This window comes from Saccopteryx bilineata, chromosome 8 (genome assembly GCF_036850765.1).
Source record: "Saccopteryx bilineata isolate mSacBil1 chromosome 8, mSacBil1_pri_phased_curated, whole genome shotgun sequence".
Taxonomy (NCBI): domain Eukaryota; kingdom Metazoa; phylum Chordata; class Mammalia; order Chiroptera; family Emballonuridae; genus Saccopteryx; species Saccopteryx bilineata.
In genome coordinates, this window is record NC_089497.1 from 98,248,887 (window position 1) to 98,265,560 (window position 16,674).

At 41.7% G+C, this 16,674-nt stretch overlaps 1 protein-coding gene across 1 annotated transcript in view; it reads left to right on the forward strand.

Annotated features, from left to right (window-relative positions):
* The first annotated feature begins 15,224 nt into the window (after positions 1 to 15,224).
* The window catches only part of KPNA4 (karyopherin subunit alpha 4), a 98,990-nt gene continuing 97,540 nt past the window's right edge, over positions 15,225 to 16,674 (forward strand). The window contains exon 1 of the mRNA XM_066241872.1: positions 15,225 to 15,539. Coding sequence (XP_066097969.1) covers positions 15,474 to 15,539 — 66 coding nt within the window. The 5' untranslated portion in view covers positions 15,225 to 15,473. The remainder of the gene's footprint in view (positions 15,540 to 16,674) is intronic.

Below are 16,674 nucleotides of genomic sequence, written 5' to 3' on the forward strand. Positions count from 1 at the left end.
TTCCTTTAGGGCACATATGTTCCTGTATGTGCCCTGACCCGGCATTGAACCAGCAACTTCTGCACTTCTAGACAATGCTCTCTAACCAACTGAGCTATCCAGCAGGGTCAGCGATCATTCTTTGAATGTTTGCTTAATAAGATATCTATCTGCACTTCCTTTATGAACTTGCCTTTAAACTGTAGAAGCTCTCTGCCCTGGCCCATGGCACAGTGGATAGAGCGTTATCCTAGTGAGCTTAGGTCTCCAATTTGATCTGTGGTCAGTACACATATGAGAAACAAACAAAGGGTGCACAATGAAGTAGAACAAGGAGTTGATGCTTCTCTCTCTCAATTCCTTCCTCCTACCTCTCCCTCTCTCTCTCTCAAAGAAAAACTGTAGAAGCTCTCAGGTCAACTCATCACAAAGCAGGGGTCTCCAAACTTTTTACACAGGGGGCCAGTTCACTGTCCCTCAGACCATTGGAGGGCTGCCAAATACAGTGGTCCTCTCACTGACCACCAATGAAAGAGGTGCCCCTTCCAGAAGTGCAGTGGGGGCTGGATAAATGGCCTCAGGGGGCCGCATTGTGGCCCGCGGGCCGTAGTTTGGGAATGCCTGCTTTAGTGCTTCAGTATGTCTATTAAAGTACCAACCATAGTGAAAGATTTAATTTTCTCAGTCAACATACCTCACATTATTTTTGTTATTAATAAAAGAGTCAAGAGAAAGGAAAGCTGTTTATTCTCATCCTACAAAGAACACAAATGCCCTTGTCTCTGGTGCTGAGTCATTTCTCATTACATCTGTTCTGTTCTTTTCCCTCCTTAGGCTAAGAACTTTATTTGTATATAATCAATAAGTACTTCTAAACATGTAGTATCATTACAAAAGGTGGCAATCTTTTAACAAAGGCCCTGGAAAAACTTTTCTTAAAAGTCCAGGGCATTTTTAAAGGTTTTTAAAATTTCATTTTTTTATAGCTTATGATTTTACTGCTGCAAATTCCTATTATCTATAGTAAGAGCATACCATCTCTTTAACCGGTTGAATCATAGTTTTTCCTTTGGAAGCAATTTTGCTTTAAAACATGAATACAAAAAAAAGCTAACGAATCAGATTTTTGGAATTTGGGTTGCTGAAAAGTATTTTTCTAATTAACATAGGATTTATCTAGAAAAAATATGACAAAAAAAAGTATGTGTTGGGGCCCTAGCCTCATAGCTCTGTTGGAGTAATGTCTCAATATGCCAAGGTTGTGGGTTTGATCCCCTAGCAGGGCACATACAGGACAAGATTGATGTTTTTGTCTCTCTTTTCTCTTTGAAAATCAATAAATAATTTAAAAAATATGTGTCAGGGGAGCTCATTACAACTAAATGTAATGTGTGATCCTGGTTTGAATCCAGAACAACAAATTTTTTTTCTTCTTTTTCTATAAAGGAAATTATTTGGGAAATTAATGAAATTTAAATAATGTCTCTAGATAATTTTTGTATCAATTTTCCTGGCTTAGTAATTATACTGTGATAATATGAATGAACTTAAAAGATTTGGAGTAAAGAAGCATCATGCCTTCAACTTGCTCTCAAAGAGGTCAGAGAAAGAGAGGATGTGAAAGCAAACATGGTAAAACGTCAACATCTGGGGACTCTGGGTGAAGGGTATACAGGAATTCTTTGTGCTATTTTCTTACAACTTTAGTGACTGTCTGAAATTGTTTCAAAATAAAAATGGTTTTTAAAAGTTGGGGGTTAAGAGCAGAAAGACAGTAAGATTAATGTCCCTGAGGATCTCTTTGAGTACTCACAACATTGCTGAATGCTACACATAGAAAGCAAAAACCTTATTTTAAAAGAAAAGTTGGGGGTACAGAGTTTCTCAAATCCTTAAGTCACTCCCTAGAACAGTAATAGGCAATCTTTTGAGCTTGGTGTGTCAAAATTCGCCAAAAAACCGAGCATAACTCGGGTGGTGTTACTTCAAGAAAAAAACCCCATAATTTTGCGATATTTATAGTTTAAATAACAAAAATATATAATTGTAATATATATTTAATAAACCAAAAACTAATTATTTAACTTACCTGCTTAGTGACTTCTTTGTTCATCTGTCAGTTGGTTTCTTTTGTTGGTTTTGATATTATTTAATTTGTGTGGGGTGCCGTGAACTAAGATAAATGAGGGGGAGGGGCAGTTCTTTAACTAACCTGCCTATTAGTGACTTTTTTGTTGCTGAAAATAATTGTCTAAATCTTCAATTGAAGGTTGGTATTTTGTACACTTCAAGCCCAAGCAAGCGCCACTAATTCATCTGTCAATCTGTTTCTTTTATTGGTTTTGATATTATTTAATGCTGAGAATAAGGTCTCACAAAAGTACGTAGAGGGGAAAATTGTGGGTAAAGCCATTGCTATATTTTTCAGGGTGCTAAAAGTGTCTGGTAATCGGTTCCAGGCACTCCAAATTTCCTGTTCGTAGTGGCACTCCTCTTGATTCTCCAAGCGTCACCTTTCCAGATTCTCAAGCTTTGACCTCAAGTTGATACACACCTGAGCCCAGATGCTGTCTTGAAATTTTGCAAGTTGCATCTTATGTAAATTAAGATGGCTGCCACTATTTCTAATGGTGGGAAACAGCACCCATAGCACAGGCCCTCACCTCTCCCAGCTTCCCCCTCACTTATCTCAGTAACGATGGTCAATTAGAAATCCACAGAACAGTAGATTGGATGTTGGTTGCTGTGGTTATGTGGTTGCTGGTAATGGCGATCACAGGGCTCCCAGAGATGCGTCCCCTGAGGCATCCACTGCTCCCTGCTCCACCAGCCAGAAGTGAGGTCAAAGATCCCCTAATGGCCTAACCGGAAGTCCCAAAACTAGACGCTCTGTGTCAGAGTTCTGTTGTTTTGGCCTACAGACCTCCGGCACAGAGTATCTACACAACAGCAAATGTTTTATCCTCGGCTGCTGCACCTGGCCGTGCAGGAGCTGAGGATGAAACGTCCTTCTTGGCATGTGGCCCCATACTTCTCTGGCATGTGGCCACATGCAGCCGCATGTCATTGAAAGTGGCTACGTGTGTCAGTGCTGACACGTGTCATAGGTTCGCCATCACGGCCCTAGAAAGTACTCACTTTTATAGGTGTATTGATTTTTTTATTCCATAAACTGCCATTCCAGATTAGCAGACTCAATAATATCCTGGTAAGCTAGTAACTCAAGCTAAGACCATTTAAAATAGCAGGTACTATCAGGATGGCAAAGATGAAGCTGAATTATTATGCTCAGTTAGCATGTGTGCAATCATGGTACTTGTAATTTGTTGGTGGGATTTAGGCTGGTATAATCTAGTGTAATCTTTGACTAGCAAACCAGGTAGTATCACATTTTAAATGTTCATATCCTTTGACTTAGCAATTATACTTCTAGAAATCTGCTCTAAAAAAATAGTGGGCTGAGTAAAGAAAGATGCATATTCAAGGCCATTTACTCTGTCACAGCAAACAGGAGACATTATGTATCCATTGGAATAGTAAATAAATTATGGTATATCCATACAATAGTTGTCAGACATCACAAAGTATGAGATAAATGACAGCAATTTCATATTAGATGAAAATCAGGTTGCAGAATAGTATGTATAGTACTATCTTATGTATATTTACATTACTTATTTACATATAAAATAGAAATATAACATAGGTATTTTCTTAAAGATTGAAAGAATATATGCAAAAAACAAAACAAAACTGTGGGTAGGAATAGAAAAATATACATAGCATTATCCATGGCAGACTACATAATTTGCAAGGCCCAGTGGAAAATGAAAATGTGGAGCCCCTCATTAAAAAAATTAAAAATTTCAAGATAATGATAGCCATGTGGGGCCTAAGTGTCGGGCCCTATGCAACGATATAGGCTGCACTATCCCTGAAGCTGGCCCTAGCTATATACTACACTATACACAGATGTGTGATATATTATCGTATTCAGGGTGAGGCAAAAGTAGTTTTTCCTGTAAACCTACTTTTGCTCCACCCTGTGCATTATAGTACAAGGTAAATGCTAGGATATAAACCTCATTCAGTGGTAGTATATGAATGAGGGGTTGGAAATTCACAGGTTATCTATCTCCCCCACCTCAAAACACTCTCTCTCTCTCTCTCTCTTCGTTACTTGGGGAATTGTGATAAGTGAAATACTTTGTGATAAATGTAATCCAAACTGTGTTTAAAATATTCCTAAAAGAAGCTATCATGTTAATAATGCTGAGATTAAAGACTGGTCTCAGTGTAGCCTTTGGACCCTGTGCATGTCACAAGAGTGCCTCTAAGAGGACTGAGAGTCAGTGAGGAGACAGATGTGCAGCTCTCAAGAGATTTCTGTGGCAGTTTACTTTTAAAGAGGTTTTATAGGTCCATCAGGACAAATGATGAGTAATTTTTTCCCTCCTTTTACGTAGCAAGTATAAAAAAAAATAACAAAAATTATAAACAGGAATTTTGCATCTCTAGAAATTAAATAGCTCTTCTAGACTACTTAGGTATCAATAAGCATTTTTTCTACTGCTCAAACAGTTCTTTGATACCCTTGAATATCCAAATAATAGTCATAAGTTGACTAGATCTGTATAGAAGTTAAATGTTTAGTTGATGCTTCTGTTTGTAAGTAGAATTAAAAACCTGGGAAGTCTAATTTGAGATCAGTGTGGTAGCTTATGTTCTCTCATGGAGAACATCAAGGTTTGATTAGACAGATCTTGGGGTTTTGGCCAAAAGGCAAGAGAACACAATATTCTAATATCTAATGGGCTTTAAATAAGATGGTTTAACACTTATCAGGCTCTAATTGTTACTTATGAGGAGAGCAAATTTTAACAGTAGCTATGAGTGTTAGAATAAGCACATAGGTGAAAGGACAAAGGTTTCCAGGGTTCAGCTGAGTGGGGAAAGGTGAGAAAAATATTAAAAGTATTGTTTTTAAAGATTTTTTTTGAAGTCCCTCATAAGATAGTCAGTGGTGACTAAATGGAAATGACACACCAGGAGTTATAGACCTTTGACTTCATAGGCATCTGGAGAATCCACTGAAACTATCTGAGTTCTCCAAAAGACTTCAGGGTTTTGCATAACATAGTAACAGAACTATAAATAGAAACTGATGAATCCCGAGTTATTATGTATTTCAAACTACATTCTGTGCCTTAAAAGTGTTTAATCTTGTGCTATTTTTAATTCATTTTCCATAATTATATGTGTATACACGGTAACATGTCACATATAATCTATCCTCAGTAATAGGGAAAAACAATGAATATATCAGAGTCCTCCTTGTATGTGATTATCCAAGGCAGTCATGTCTTAGGATATCAGTTTTCTTCATTAGTTATTAAAATCAGTCATATTCACGAGATTTAATTTTCAGCAGTCTGACTAGAACTATTATTCTCAAATTTTAAAACTGAACCCTTGGGTCACACGTCAAGTGTCAGTCCAGCATGTGGATGTATGGATTTGATTCTCGGTCAGGGCACACAGGCAAGTGCCCATCTGCTTCTTCGCCCTTCCCCTCTCAATTCTCTATCTCTTCTTCTTGAAGCCATGGCATGATTGGAGCGAGTTGGCCTGGGTGCTGAGGATGGCTCCATGGCCTCTGCCTCAGGAGCTAAGAAGAACTTGGTTGCTGAGCAATGAAGCATCACCCCTTAGTGGGCTGCTGGGTGGATTCTGGCCAAGGGACATGCAGGAGTCTGTCTCTGCCTTGCCTCATTTCACTGAATGCAATAAATAAATAAATAAATAAATAAATAAATAAATAAATAAATAAATGGCTCTATTTAATGTATTTGCCCTTTTTTTTATCTCCATAGATACTTAATACCTTCTACCTTAAATATTACAATGATTTTTCTTTTAAAAGATATTATATGTACATTTGACATGACAGCTTTCTAATGGTATCTTCTGGAGACTGGATGGGCCATGACTCAAAAATACTGAGTTCCCGAGTATGAATGTGCTGTACTTGTTGAGAACGCTGAAATGAGAGTTCAAACACAAAATAGGTAGTTGAACTAGATAGCATTTGTGCTCGTTCCCAACTCTTGAGACATCAGAAATATGAAATGATTCTTGCAGGACTTAAACAGGTCAGAGGATGTTAAGGGGGAGAATGAAGAGGAGTCAAATGAGACAGCATGAAGATATCCTATTTACTCAATACAATTTGCCATTGAGTGAACACGGAACATAATATAAAAGGATGAAGAATAAAAAACAAAACAAAACAAAACAACAACAAAAACAAGAATTTCAGTTGAAGAAATGAAGTAGCACCATTAAGAGAAATGAGAATGAAGAATTAACAGGGTTTATTTTTTTTCTTTCATTTTTATTGTGAAGGAATCTCCCTGAACAGGGCAACTAAAAATAGAGAAAGTAACTCTGGATTTCTGTTTTATTTGTTGGTATCAGAGATGGTTCCAGATCAATCCAGATATGGAAGGAGACCCCATTCCTGGCTGGTCCTGTGAAGGCACGGCCCTGAGGAGGAGACTGGTAGAGGGAAACCAGAATGTCTGGCAAACGAGCTGGAGTTCAGGAGCAGATCAAGAACAGTTAATGGAGGTCCTGATACACCAAGGTTGCAGTTCCATCTCTGGTCAGGGCACATACAAGAACCAGTAAAGACCATAAATAAGTGGAACAGATCCATGTCTGTCTGTCTGTCTGTCTGTTTTTCTCCCTTCCTCTCTCTCTCAAATCTATAAAAATAAGAAAGTTTAAACTATTCAGAAAGTAAAATGGAATTGGATGTTACTGGCCTGTAAATTCTGTCCTTGAAACATTATTTGGTATGTTTTTTGAGCAAGCACTAAATATATATATACACCCATTATTTTACACTTGCACTACTTTGAAATTTTGCATGACATATCATCTAGTACTGTGATGCCTAATTATGCTTATTTTAACTCTTCTTACCTTCAGCTGAAACCACTTTATATGAGATCTAGTAGCTCTCAAAGTATGTTCCAGGAACCAGTACCATCAGCATCAAGTGATAACTTGTTAGAAATGTAATCTTCATATGATCTCCCAGTTACTAAAATAGAAACTGGCCATGGAGGCCACACATTTGGGTTTTAAGTCTTGCAGGTAGTTCTAAAGCACTCTAAAATTGAGAACTACTGCTTTAGGGATTTCAGAACTGAACCTCTTTAAAGACTGTTCAGGAAAAAATTTTCTTTGTACCCATATTACTACTCTCACTTCTGATAACCAAATGTGTAGTAGTTTTTTTTCCCACACCAAACAATTCTGCAACACATTAGGTGTTCTATAATTTAAGTCAATTTTTATACTACTGAGAAAGTGTCAGATCCCACATGTGAGGGCCTCCCCACATTATTTCACACACCAATCACAAGTTGAGGTTGTCTCCTGTGCTTCTGACTGACCAGCTATTAAACTTCCTGGGGTTCCATCACTTTGTTAGAGCACCTCACAGAACTTAGAAGTTTACTTACTGGAATATCAGTTTATTATAGAAGGATCTAACTCAAGAACAGCAGATGGAAGAGATGCATAGGGCAGAGTATGGAATAAGGTGCACAGAACTTCCTTTCCATGCCCTCCCCGGACTCACCGCTCTATCAGCACCTCCAAGCGTACACCAAATAGAAGCTCTCCAAGCTTGTCCTTTTTGGGGTTTTTAATAGAGGCTTTATTATGGAAACACTGGCCATTGATTCAACCTCCAATACCTCTTCCCTCCCAGAGGACAGATAGAGGTAGGACTCAAGTTCAAACCCCTTAACCACATAGTCACTTCCAGTGGCAACCGGACTTCTATTCTTTGGGAATTTTCAAAAGTCATGCATTAACATAAATTCAGATGTTACTGAAAGGGTTTTGCTATGAATAAAGAAAGGACACCAAATTTTCATTCTGGAGCTATTTCAGAAACTGAAAAGATGCCCCTGTAACTCTTACTACTTAGGAAATAATAAAGTTTTAGGTGTTCTATCATGGAGAGAGACCAAATATGTATTTCCTTATAAAAATCACAGTATCACAGAGGCCCAGCACAGATCTGTTATATGCCAGGGAGGCAGCATAATTGTTTTGTCTGTTTGGGCTGCTATAAGAAAATGCTACAGACTAGGTGTCTTATAAACAGAAATTTACTTCTCACAGTTCTTCAGGCTGAGAAGTTCAAGATCAAGGGATGGCTGATTCGGTGTCTGGTAAGAACTCACTTCCTCATAGACCTTCATTTTCTCACAGGAATTTCACTTGGTGAAAGGATGAGGGATCTCTCTGGGACCTCTTTTAGAGGAGTACTAATCCCATTCATGAGGGTTCCACCCCCAAAACCTAATTACCTCCCAAAGGCTCTACCTGCAAATATGTTCACATTTGGGATGAGGTTTCAACACACAATTTTTTTTCTGGGCGGGGGTCACAAACATTCAGTCCACAGCCAATGGTCAACTAAAAGTGGTGGGCTTTTTGCAGCTAGTCAGATCCAGAATCAAATTGGGGCTCCAGCACTTGTTAATTGTGTAGGGTCTTAGGCAAATTGCTTAGACTCTCTGAAGCTCAGGTTCCCTGCATATGGAAATTATAATACCTACCTTGAAAGGTTACCATGAATGCTGTAATTTATGTACCTAAAGGTAACCAGGAGTGCTGGCTCTGTGTCAGACCCAGCTCAAATGTCAGCTCTTCTACTTACTGTGATCTTGAGCAAATTACTAACTCTCTGTATTTCAAATTTCTCACCTGTAAAATGAGTAATAATATACTTGTAAGGATTCAATGAGTTAGTATGTATCAATTGTTTAGAAAACTGCCTGCCTGCATAATTAAAATAACTATTACCTGTTTATAATAGTATAAATACAAATAACATTGATACTATCAAAATACTTAACATAGAGAAAACACCTAGACCTAGAATATAGTAGGTATTTAACATGTAGTAACAATTATTATTATTGTCATAAACCTCTTTCTCATAAAGCATAGGGTTATCAGAAGTTCCAGCACATAGGCACTCATATATTCTTTACATTCTAATGTCTTTCCTCTAAGTAAACTCTATGGATTATATCAATATCAATTTCCTGGTTTAGACAGGAAATTGGAGGGTTGGAGGCTAAGTAAGGGAATATTTTAAAAAGGGAGGGGGTAGGGCACTTGCCTGAAGTGAGAATATTGGACAAGAGATTGGACTTAAAATTTCCCAGTTCCTTATTTCCTGGTCATAGAACGCTAACCTTCCTCTTTATCAGTTTGGGATACAAGAAACCCTGGGAGCCTGACTGGTGAGAGCTAGGCCAGGCTCCCATTACATCAGGTCAGGTATGAATTTGTAAAATGTTTGATTCATGGAGTTCTAAGTGCAAGGAACAGTGAGTGTAACCATGTTAACTTCATCATTAACATGGTTCCTGGTTATCTGTTATATAATAGTAGAAATACAAATAACAAAGATATGGGATGTACTTTTATTGACCAAAGTTGTAAAATTCAAATATTTCCTCACAGAAACATTGCCACATATTGTTAACTAGCTCCTATGACACTCATAATGGTACCTTATAGATTAAATAAGCCTTTGTGGGCTAACCTGAACATCTACCCCCAACCCACCCCCATCCCAGTCATGACCATGTTCTTAGGCACATATTTCAAAGAACTAATCTGAAAGCAAACTTTTGAAATACCACCTATTTGTAAGTCACTATACTTGGTTGATGCTATTAACTAACACATTTTTTAAATTGTGGAGTGATAGTGATCTTTCTAGGTTCACTGATTTCAAGTTTCCAAATAGGGTTCTACTTAATGCTAATGTTTCAAAGTTCTCACTACTTTCACACCCCACTCCCCAAGTTCCTCAAATTGTGAGACCAAGGAAAGTTTTCTTGTGGTAGAGCGTCGGCCTGGCTTGCAGAAGTCCCAGGTTCGATTCCTGGCCAGGGCACACAGGAGAAGCGCCCATCCACTTCTCCACCCTCCCCCTCTCCTTCCTCTCTCTCTCTTCCCCTCCCGCAGCCGAGGCTCCATTGGAGCAAAGATGGCCCGGGCGCTGGGGATGGCTCCTTGGCCTCTGCCCCAGGCGCTAGAGTGGCTCTGGTCACGGCAGAGCGTCGCCCCCTGGTGGGCATGCCGGGTGGATCCTGGTTGGGCGCATGCGGGAGTCTGTCTGTCTCTCCCTGTTTCTATCTTCAGAAAAATTCCAAAAAAAAAAAAAAAATACTAACATCTAGCTTTGGGGAATTCTCCATTTGAGAAACACTGCTGTAAGTCATATGATCAGTATCTTGACTATTTGGCTTCTTAAGGTGCTCATTCTGTGGTATTTGTATTTAAATTTTTTAAATTAATAGTACACATGTTACCTTTCATCTTCCAACATTTTAAGCCAAAATAAAAAGCAAGTGCAAAAAAGCTCTAGAAAATCTTTGCATGTTTTAGTAGCAATAAAAATAAATATCAACCAATAATTTGCATACATAAATTATTAAGTTTCTCTCAGATTATTTAGTCAAAACTAAGCTTAAAAAACTAAGTTAAAGAAAAACTGAGTGGTTTACCTCTTTCAATCAATATCAACAGCTAGCCTTTCAAATCATTTCTTACCATTGAGTTACTTCACTCAAAATAAAGAAGTTGCCCTGGCTGGTTGGCTCAGCGGTAGAGCATCGGCCTAGCGTGCGGAGGACCCGGGTTCGATTCCCGGCCAGGGCACACAGGAGAAGTGCCCATTTGCTTCTCCACCCCTCCGCCCACTTTCCTCTCTGTCTCTCTCTTCCCCTCCCGCAGCCAAGGCTCCATTGGAGCAAAGATGGCCCGGGCACTGGGGATGGCTCTGTGGCCTCTGCCTCAGGTGCTAGAGTGGCTCTGGTCGCAACATGGCGACGCCCAGGATGGGCAGAGCATCACCCCCTGGTGGGCAGAGCATCGCCCCTGGTGGGCGTGCCGGGTGGATCCCGGTCGGGTGCATGCGGGAGTCTGTCTGACTGTCTCTCCCTGTTTCCAGCTTCAGAAAAATGAAAAAAAAATAAATAAATAAAAAATAAAGAAGTTATTTCCCAGGCTCAAGTTGTAAGCCAGAGAACTCTTGGCAATAAAGAAGAATAAATAAAGTCCCCCAATAACTGATCAACTATGTTTTCCTAAAAAAATAAAGGTATGTTTTACCAAAGGTCAATTTTTCTCTAAAAAAAAGAATCAGTCCAACTATAAAAAAACTAATTACATTTTAGTTAAGATTTAGCAACACACAAAATCATTTTGTTTCAGGAAATAATACCTAGGTTTGCTGAATAAATCACTCGTAATTCCTCAAGCAGTAACAGAAACTAAGATCCACAGTCTAGAATCTAGACTCTAGATAAAAAGGGATCTCATAATCTTCAGTCTAATGTATTATGAGAATACTACAAACTGCTGAAATGAAATGTCAATTACAACTTTTTGAAATTACATTTGATCAACTAAAATCCTGTGTAAGGGCTTCACAAATCTTGTTCTCACAAATCTCTCCTGCAGAACAGAGAACATTTCTTCTTTTGTGTGTGTGGAGGGGTATTTATTTATTTATTGTATTTTCCTGAAATGAGAAGCAGGGAGGCAAAGACAGACTCCTGCATGTGCCCCACTGGGATCCACCTGGCATGCCCACCAGGGGGCGATGCTCTGCCCATCTGGGGCATTGCTCCTTTGCAACTGGAGCCATTCTAGCGCCTGAGGCAGAAGCCACGGAGCCATCCTTAGCGCCCAGGCCAACTTTGCTCCAATGGAGCCTTGGTTGTGGGAGGGGAAGAGAGAGATAGAGAGGAAGGAGAGGGGGAAGGGTAGAGAAGCAGATGGGCACTTCTCCTGTGTGCCCTGACCAGGAATTGAACCCGGGACATCCACACATGGGCCGACGCTTTACCACTGAGCCAACTGGACAGGGCCAAAAACGTTTCTTTATTCAGAAAAGTGACACTAAGAGAATTTTTTGACACATCAAAAGTAATTATCTCCATAATACTTCAGACTTTTCCTAAACCTAAGTACAGTAACAACTCAGGATATGAACATTCTACATGAAAACAGGTTTCATATATAGGCATGCCTCCTTTTATTGTGCTTTGATTTATTTTGCTTCACAGGTGTTGAATTTTTTAAAAGATATTTTATTTATTCATTTTTGAAAGGGGAAAGAGACAGAGAGAGAGAGAGAAGGGGGGAGCAGGAAGCATCAATTCATAGTTGCTTCCTGTATGTGCCTTGACCAGGCAAGCCCAGAGTTTCGAACCGGCGACTTCAGCATTCCAGGTGGATGCTTTATTCACTTCACTACACCACCACAGATCAAGCAGTATTGTATTTTTTTTTTTTTTTTTACAAATTGAATACAAGACCACCAGCAAAAAATTTTACAACTTTATTTATTGCAATACTTCCTTTATTACATTGATCTGTAACTGAATGCACAATATCTCTGAGGTGTACTGGTACAGGTTTTATAGTGTTTGCTTATAACTTAGTTTCATATACACACAAAAAAATTTGTGTTTTGTCCTGGCTAGAGCATCATCCCAAACGCAGAGGCTGCCAGTTCGATCACTGGTCTGGGCACAGATCAATGTTCTTGTCTCTCTTTCTCTCCCTGCCTCTCTCTCTAAAACAAAAAAATTAAAATAAAATAAAAACTTCTTTAAATTGTTTTTTAAATAGTCAATGCTACACTGGTATTGAATGGCTGACTTTCACTGCTTTCTTAGTTCAGCAAATTGAATTTCTGAAAATCCTAACTACAGTTACAGCTACTATATATTGCCAATTAGGCTGCCAATCTACATTTAGAGCTATTACCAACTCCAGGACAAACTTCTTTACTCTCTGATAAATTATTTACCTTCTATCTAGAAAAACTGGAAGTACAAACACCAAACACGTTAACTGGATGGTAATGAACATAATTTCAAATGAAAAATTTAGGCCAGTAAACAGACTACCTACCTAAGCATTATAATTAAGGATAATTGTTCTTATTAGCAAAGTGTGTCTCAACTACTTTTAAATATGTATGGGGTTTTGTCCTGAAACCCATGTTGTCTGATCTATTATTACTTGAACCTTAACCCTGGAACCAGCATGTTACCAAATAAGAATTCTTAGAAAGAACTCCATGTAAATTAGAAGCAATAACAACTCAATCCACATTTTTAATCAAAAAGTGTTAGCCTGTTTTTAAACTTAGGGAACCTATACTCAAAGTAGCTTAGAATCAGGATTTGCATTTGACAAATAGCCACGGAGAACATACAATGTGCCATGTATTACTAGGTGCAGGGTGTAAAGAGAACAAAACAAATACGGTCCTTTACTCCAGAGAGCTTATTGTCTAGAGAGGAAGACAGACCTTAGATATTAAACAAATAATAACTGAAATCACACATTGTTGTTATTTCCTGTTTGTATTGCTATTGTATCTTTCTAAGTGGATAACTGTGATCATACCTTTCTACATATTAGGAGTATTCTGCACAGACCCTCCAGTTGTTGTTTAATCATTAGAGACAGTTGTAGCTGGGAGACATGAAAACGTATAATGGTAGATAATTTCATAACCTTTATCATGAGTTATCACAGAATTTATTCCTAAAGTACGAAATATTTGTCTATATACACATTAACAAGATAACTTCTATTGATAGGTCAAGGCACATATGGAGTTGATGCTTCTTGTTACTCCCATCTTTTCTCTCTCCCTCTCTTTTCTATAAAATGAGTAAACAAAGCCTTTAAAAAAATAATGCTCCAGTATGCAATGCTACTTCAATTAAATGATTCTTTGGGTTATTAAGATCTATAACGGACATTTAAATTTTAAAAATCGGCACTGAATTTACACTCAAGTTAATTTTCAATGTGAGTTATTTCCAGGAACATGTTTGCCTAGGCAGCTCCAAGTATACAAAATATTGAGGACTTTCGAGGCATTACTCTCGTTTTGAACGTTTTATCTCTGTACGTTGTTCTACTTAAAAAAACAAAAACAAGTCCTGGGAGGAACGGGGACAAGGAGTAAAATTTCCCAAAGGAGACTGAATCAAGATCGCTTTCCCCTCCCTACCTCGCCAAATTTAAACACATCCAAAGACTCTCCCCCCGCAACACACGCCTTCCAAACTCAGTTGCTATTGTCTTCATGTTATCCTGCACATTTGAAGTGCAATTAGCTGGTATTTAAAGATATATTTTAAGCCATTTCTCCCCCCCCCTTTCTAAAATATCTCAGTAGGTTCTTGTGTAGTTTGTTATTTCTGTTTCTGGCAATAATATTCCTGGTAAAGATGTATATCATTGGAATATACTTGCTTTACCAAAGTTAAAAATATTTCATTACTGTGTCAGCTGCCACCGTCCTGCCTTATAGAACTTAGTATTCGGTGGCCAAATAGCTACTTTAACTTCCTAAGGCGAAATACGGTCCTAGGCAGTGGTTTCACCAGCGCTTCCCAAGTACCTGTTGCGGGAACTTCGTCACAGGTGATGAATCAAATTCGCTTAATGCGTCCTTTTCCACCCACCATTCCTCCACCATACCGCTGCGCCTCCGGAACGCGTCACCCCTGTCGGTGCAAGGCCCGGCCTTCGGACGGCAAGGACTCCCTGCCTGGGCACCCGGACAAGGGGGTGTTCCCACCCGGCCTGAAGCGGAGGCGCAGCTCCCCTTCCTGCAAAGCCGGCGGAGCGCGTAAGAAACACCCTGGAAGAGAGGGCGCAACACAGAAAAAAAACATGCTTTAACTCGGCTTCTCTCTTACGACTGGAGCAAAGCAAGTCCTCCCTCCCTTCTCTCCCCCCTCCCTTCTCTTCTCTCCCCCCCTCCCTTCTCTTCTCTCCCCCCCTCCCTTCTCTCCCCCCCCTCCCGCTCTCTCAGTCTAATTCTCTCCGCCTCCTCCCCCAGCTCCGGAAGCACGTGGTCCCGCCCCGCCGCGCCATTCCCCGCCCCTCCCCTCCCCTCCGCTCCGGGCCGCAAGCCCCTTCCTCCCACCGCCGCCGCTCGCTTCCCCTTTTCGTTCATTCTTCCGCCCCCGCGCCCCATCGTCCTTTCTGACTGGCTGAGCGCACCGAAGCCTCGTTGGCCAATCGGCGAGCTGGGCTGGCGGCGATGGGCGTGGCCGCGGCGACGGGGCCTTCTGATCGCGGCTGTCTCCCCTTCTCAGCCGGTAGCACATTCCGCCGCGGTCGCTGCCGCCGGGCCCCTGGTGGTCTCTGCCGGAGCTGCCGCGGCGCCGGGCTAGGGCGGGGTGGGCCGGGCAGGTAGAGGGGTAGAGAGCGGGGCGAGCAGGAAGGAGCGGCGGCGCTGGCGCACGGCGGCGCAGGCGGCGGCCCGGTTCCTGGGAGTGGCGGCGCGGCTTGGTGGTTGGGGCGGATCCCGCGGAGCTCGGGCGGGGGAAGCAGTCACCGGCCCGGCCATGGCGGACGAGAAACTGGACAACCAACGGCTGAAGAATTTCAAAAACAAAGGCCGCGACTTGGAGGTAAACCCGGGGTGCCGGCAGGTGGGGGCCGAGGACCTGGGACCGGTCTCCTCCGGGACGTGGAGTTTGGGAAGCGGGGCGGGAGCGCCGCCCGGCCGCGGAGGAATGGCGCTGGGGGCTGGCCCGGCCGTGACGCCTCTGCTGGCGCGTCGGGAAGTTTGTGTTGGGCCTGGGCCGCCCGCGCCGGGAGCGAGGTGCCGGGTCCGGGCGGCGCGGCCTAGGCCTGCCGGGCGGAGCCGGGCTGGCGCGGGTTCGAGCGCCCGGACCGCGCCGTGGGGACGCTGTGCCGGCCGAGCGCGGAGGCGGCGTGCGGGAGCCGGGCTGTTGCGGCCCCGGGGCGGCCCCCACGCCGGCGGCAGCGGCGGAGCCCGGCTCTCGCTCCGGCACCTGTGCTTGTCGCCGCGGGGAGGGGCGAGCGTGTTCCAACCGAGTGGGGCTTGGGACTTCCTCAGCGAGGCCCCTGGCGTCTCCACTTAAAGGCATTTTTTTCTGGACTTCCCGACTCCCACTTTACCCCTGCCTTCCCCCCAAATCCAAACTACAGGAATCAACTTCTCCGTTGAAAAAAGCACCCCCGGCGTGAGAGGCCATCCCGGTAATGCTAACAGCCTTCCTGCGGCCTCTGTTTTACTGTGGTTGTTGTAGCTGATTGAAGATGTGCTTACGGTGTGCCCTCTTCCAGGCAAAGGATGCCCCTTATTTCAGCATATTCACAAATCTGTTTCCCCTCCAGAGAGACCACGAGCTGCATTCTTACATATAAAGTCCAAAGGATTACACAAAGCTTTCATCCTCTGCAGTATCCTTTCCCTTCACCTGCTGGTGGTGTTAGTGGGGGATGGGGTGGGCTATGGAATGGCACCATCGCGTTTTATTATTTGAAAGGGTGGAAAAGACCTTCATTACCTTATACACAGGTGCTCCCGAGGTCCGTAAGCTGCTCCGTAAGGTGCGTGGGTTAACCACACAGACAACACACAGATTTTTGACAGGACTTCTTCCCTTCAGTTTTAAGAGTTAAGATAAATAGGATTTGTTTGTTTGTTTTAAAATCCATTCTGCATTTGGCTTTTAAGAGAAAGTGCTAAAGTAGTTTTGTTTTGTTTTTTATGTTATCTCTACTTTTTCACGCTGA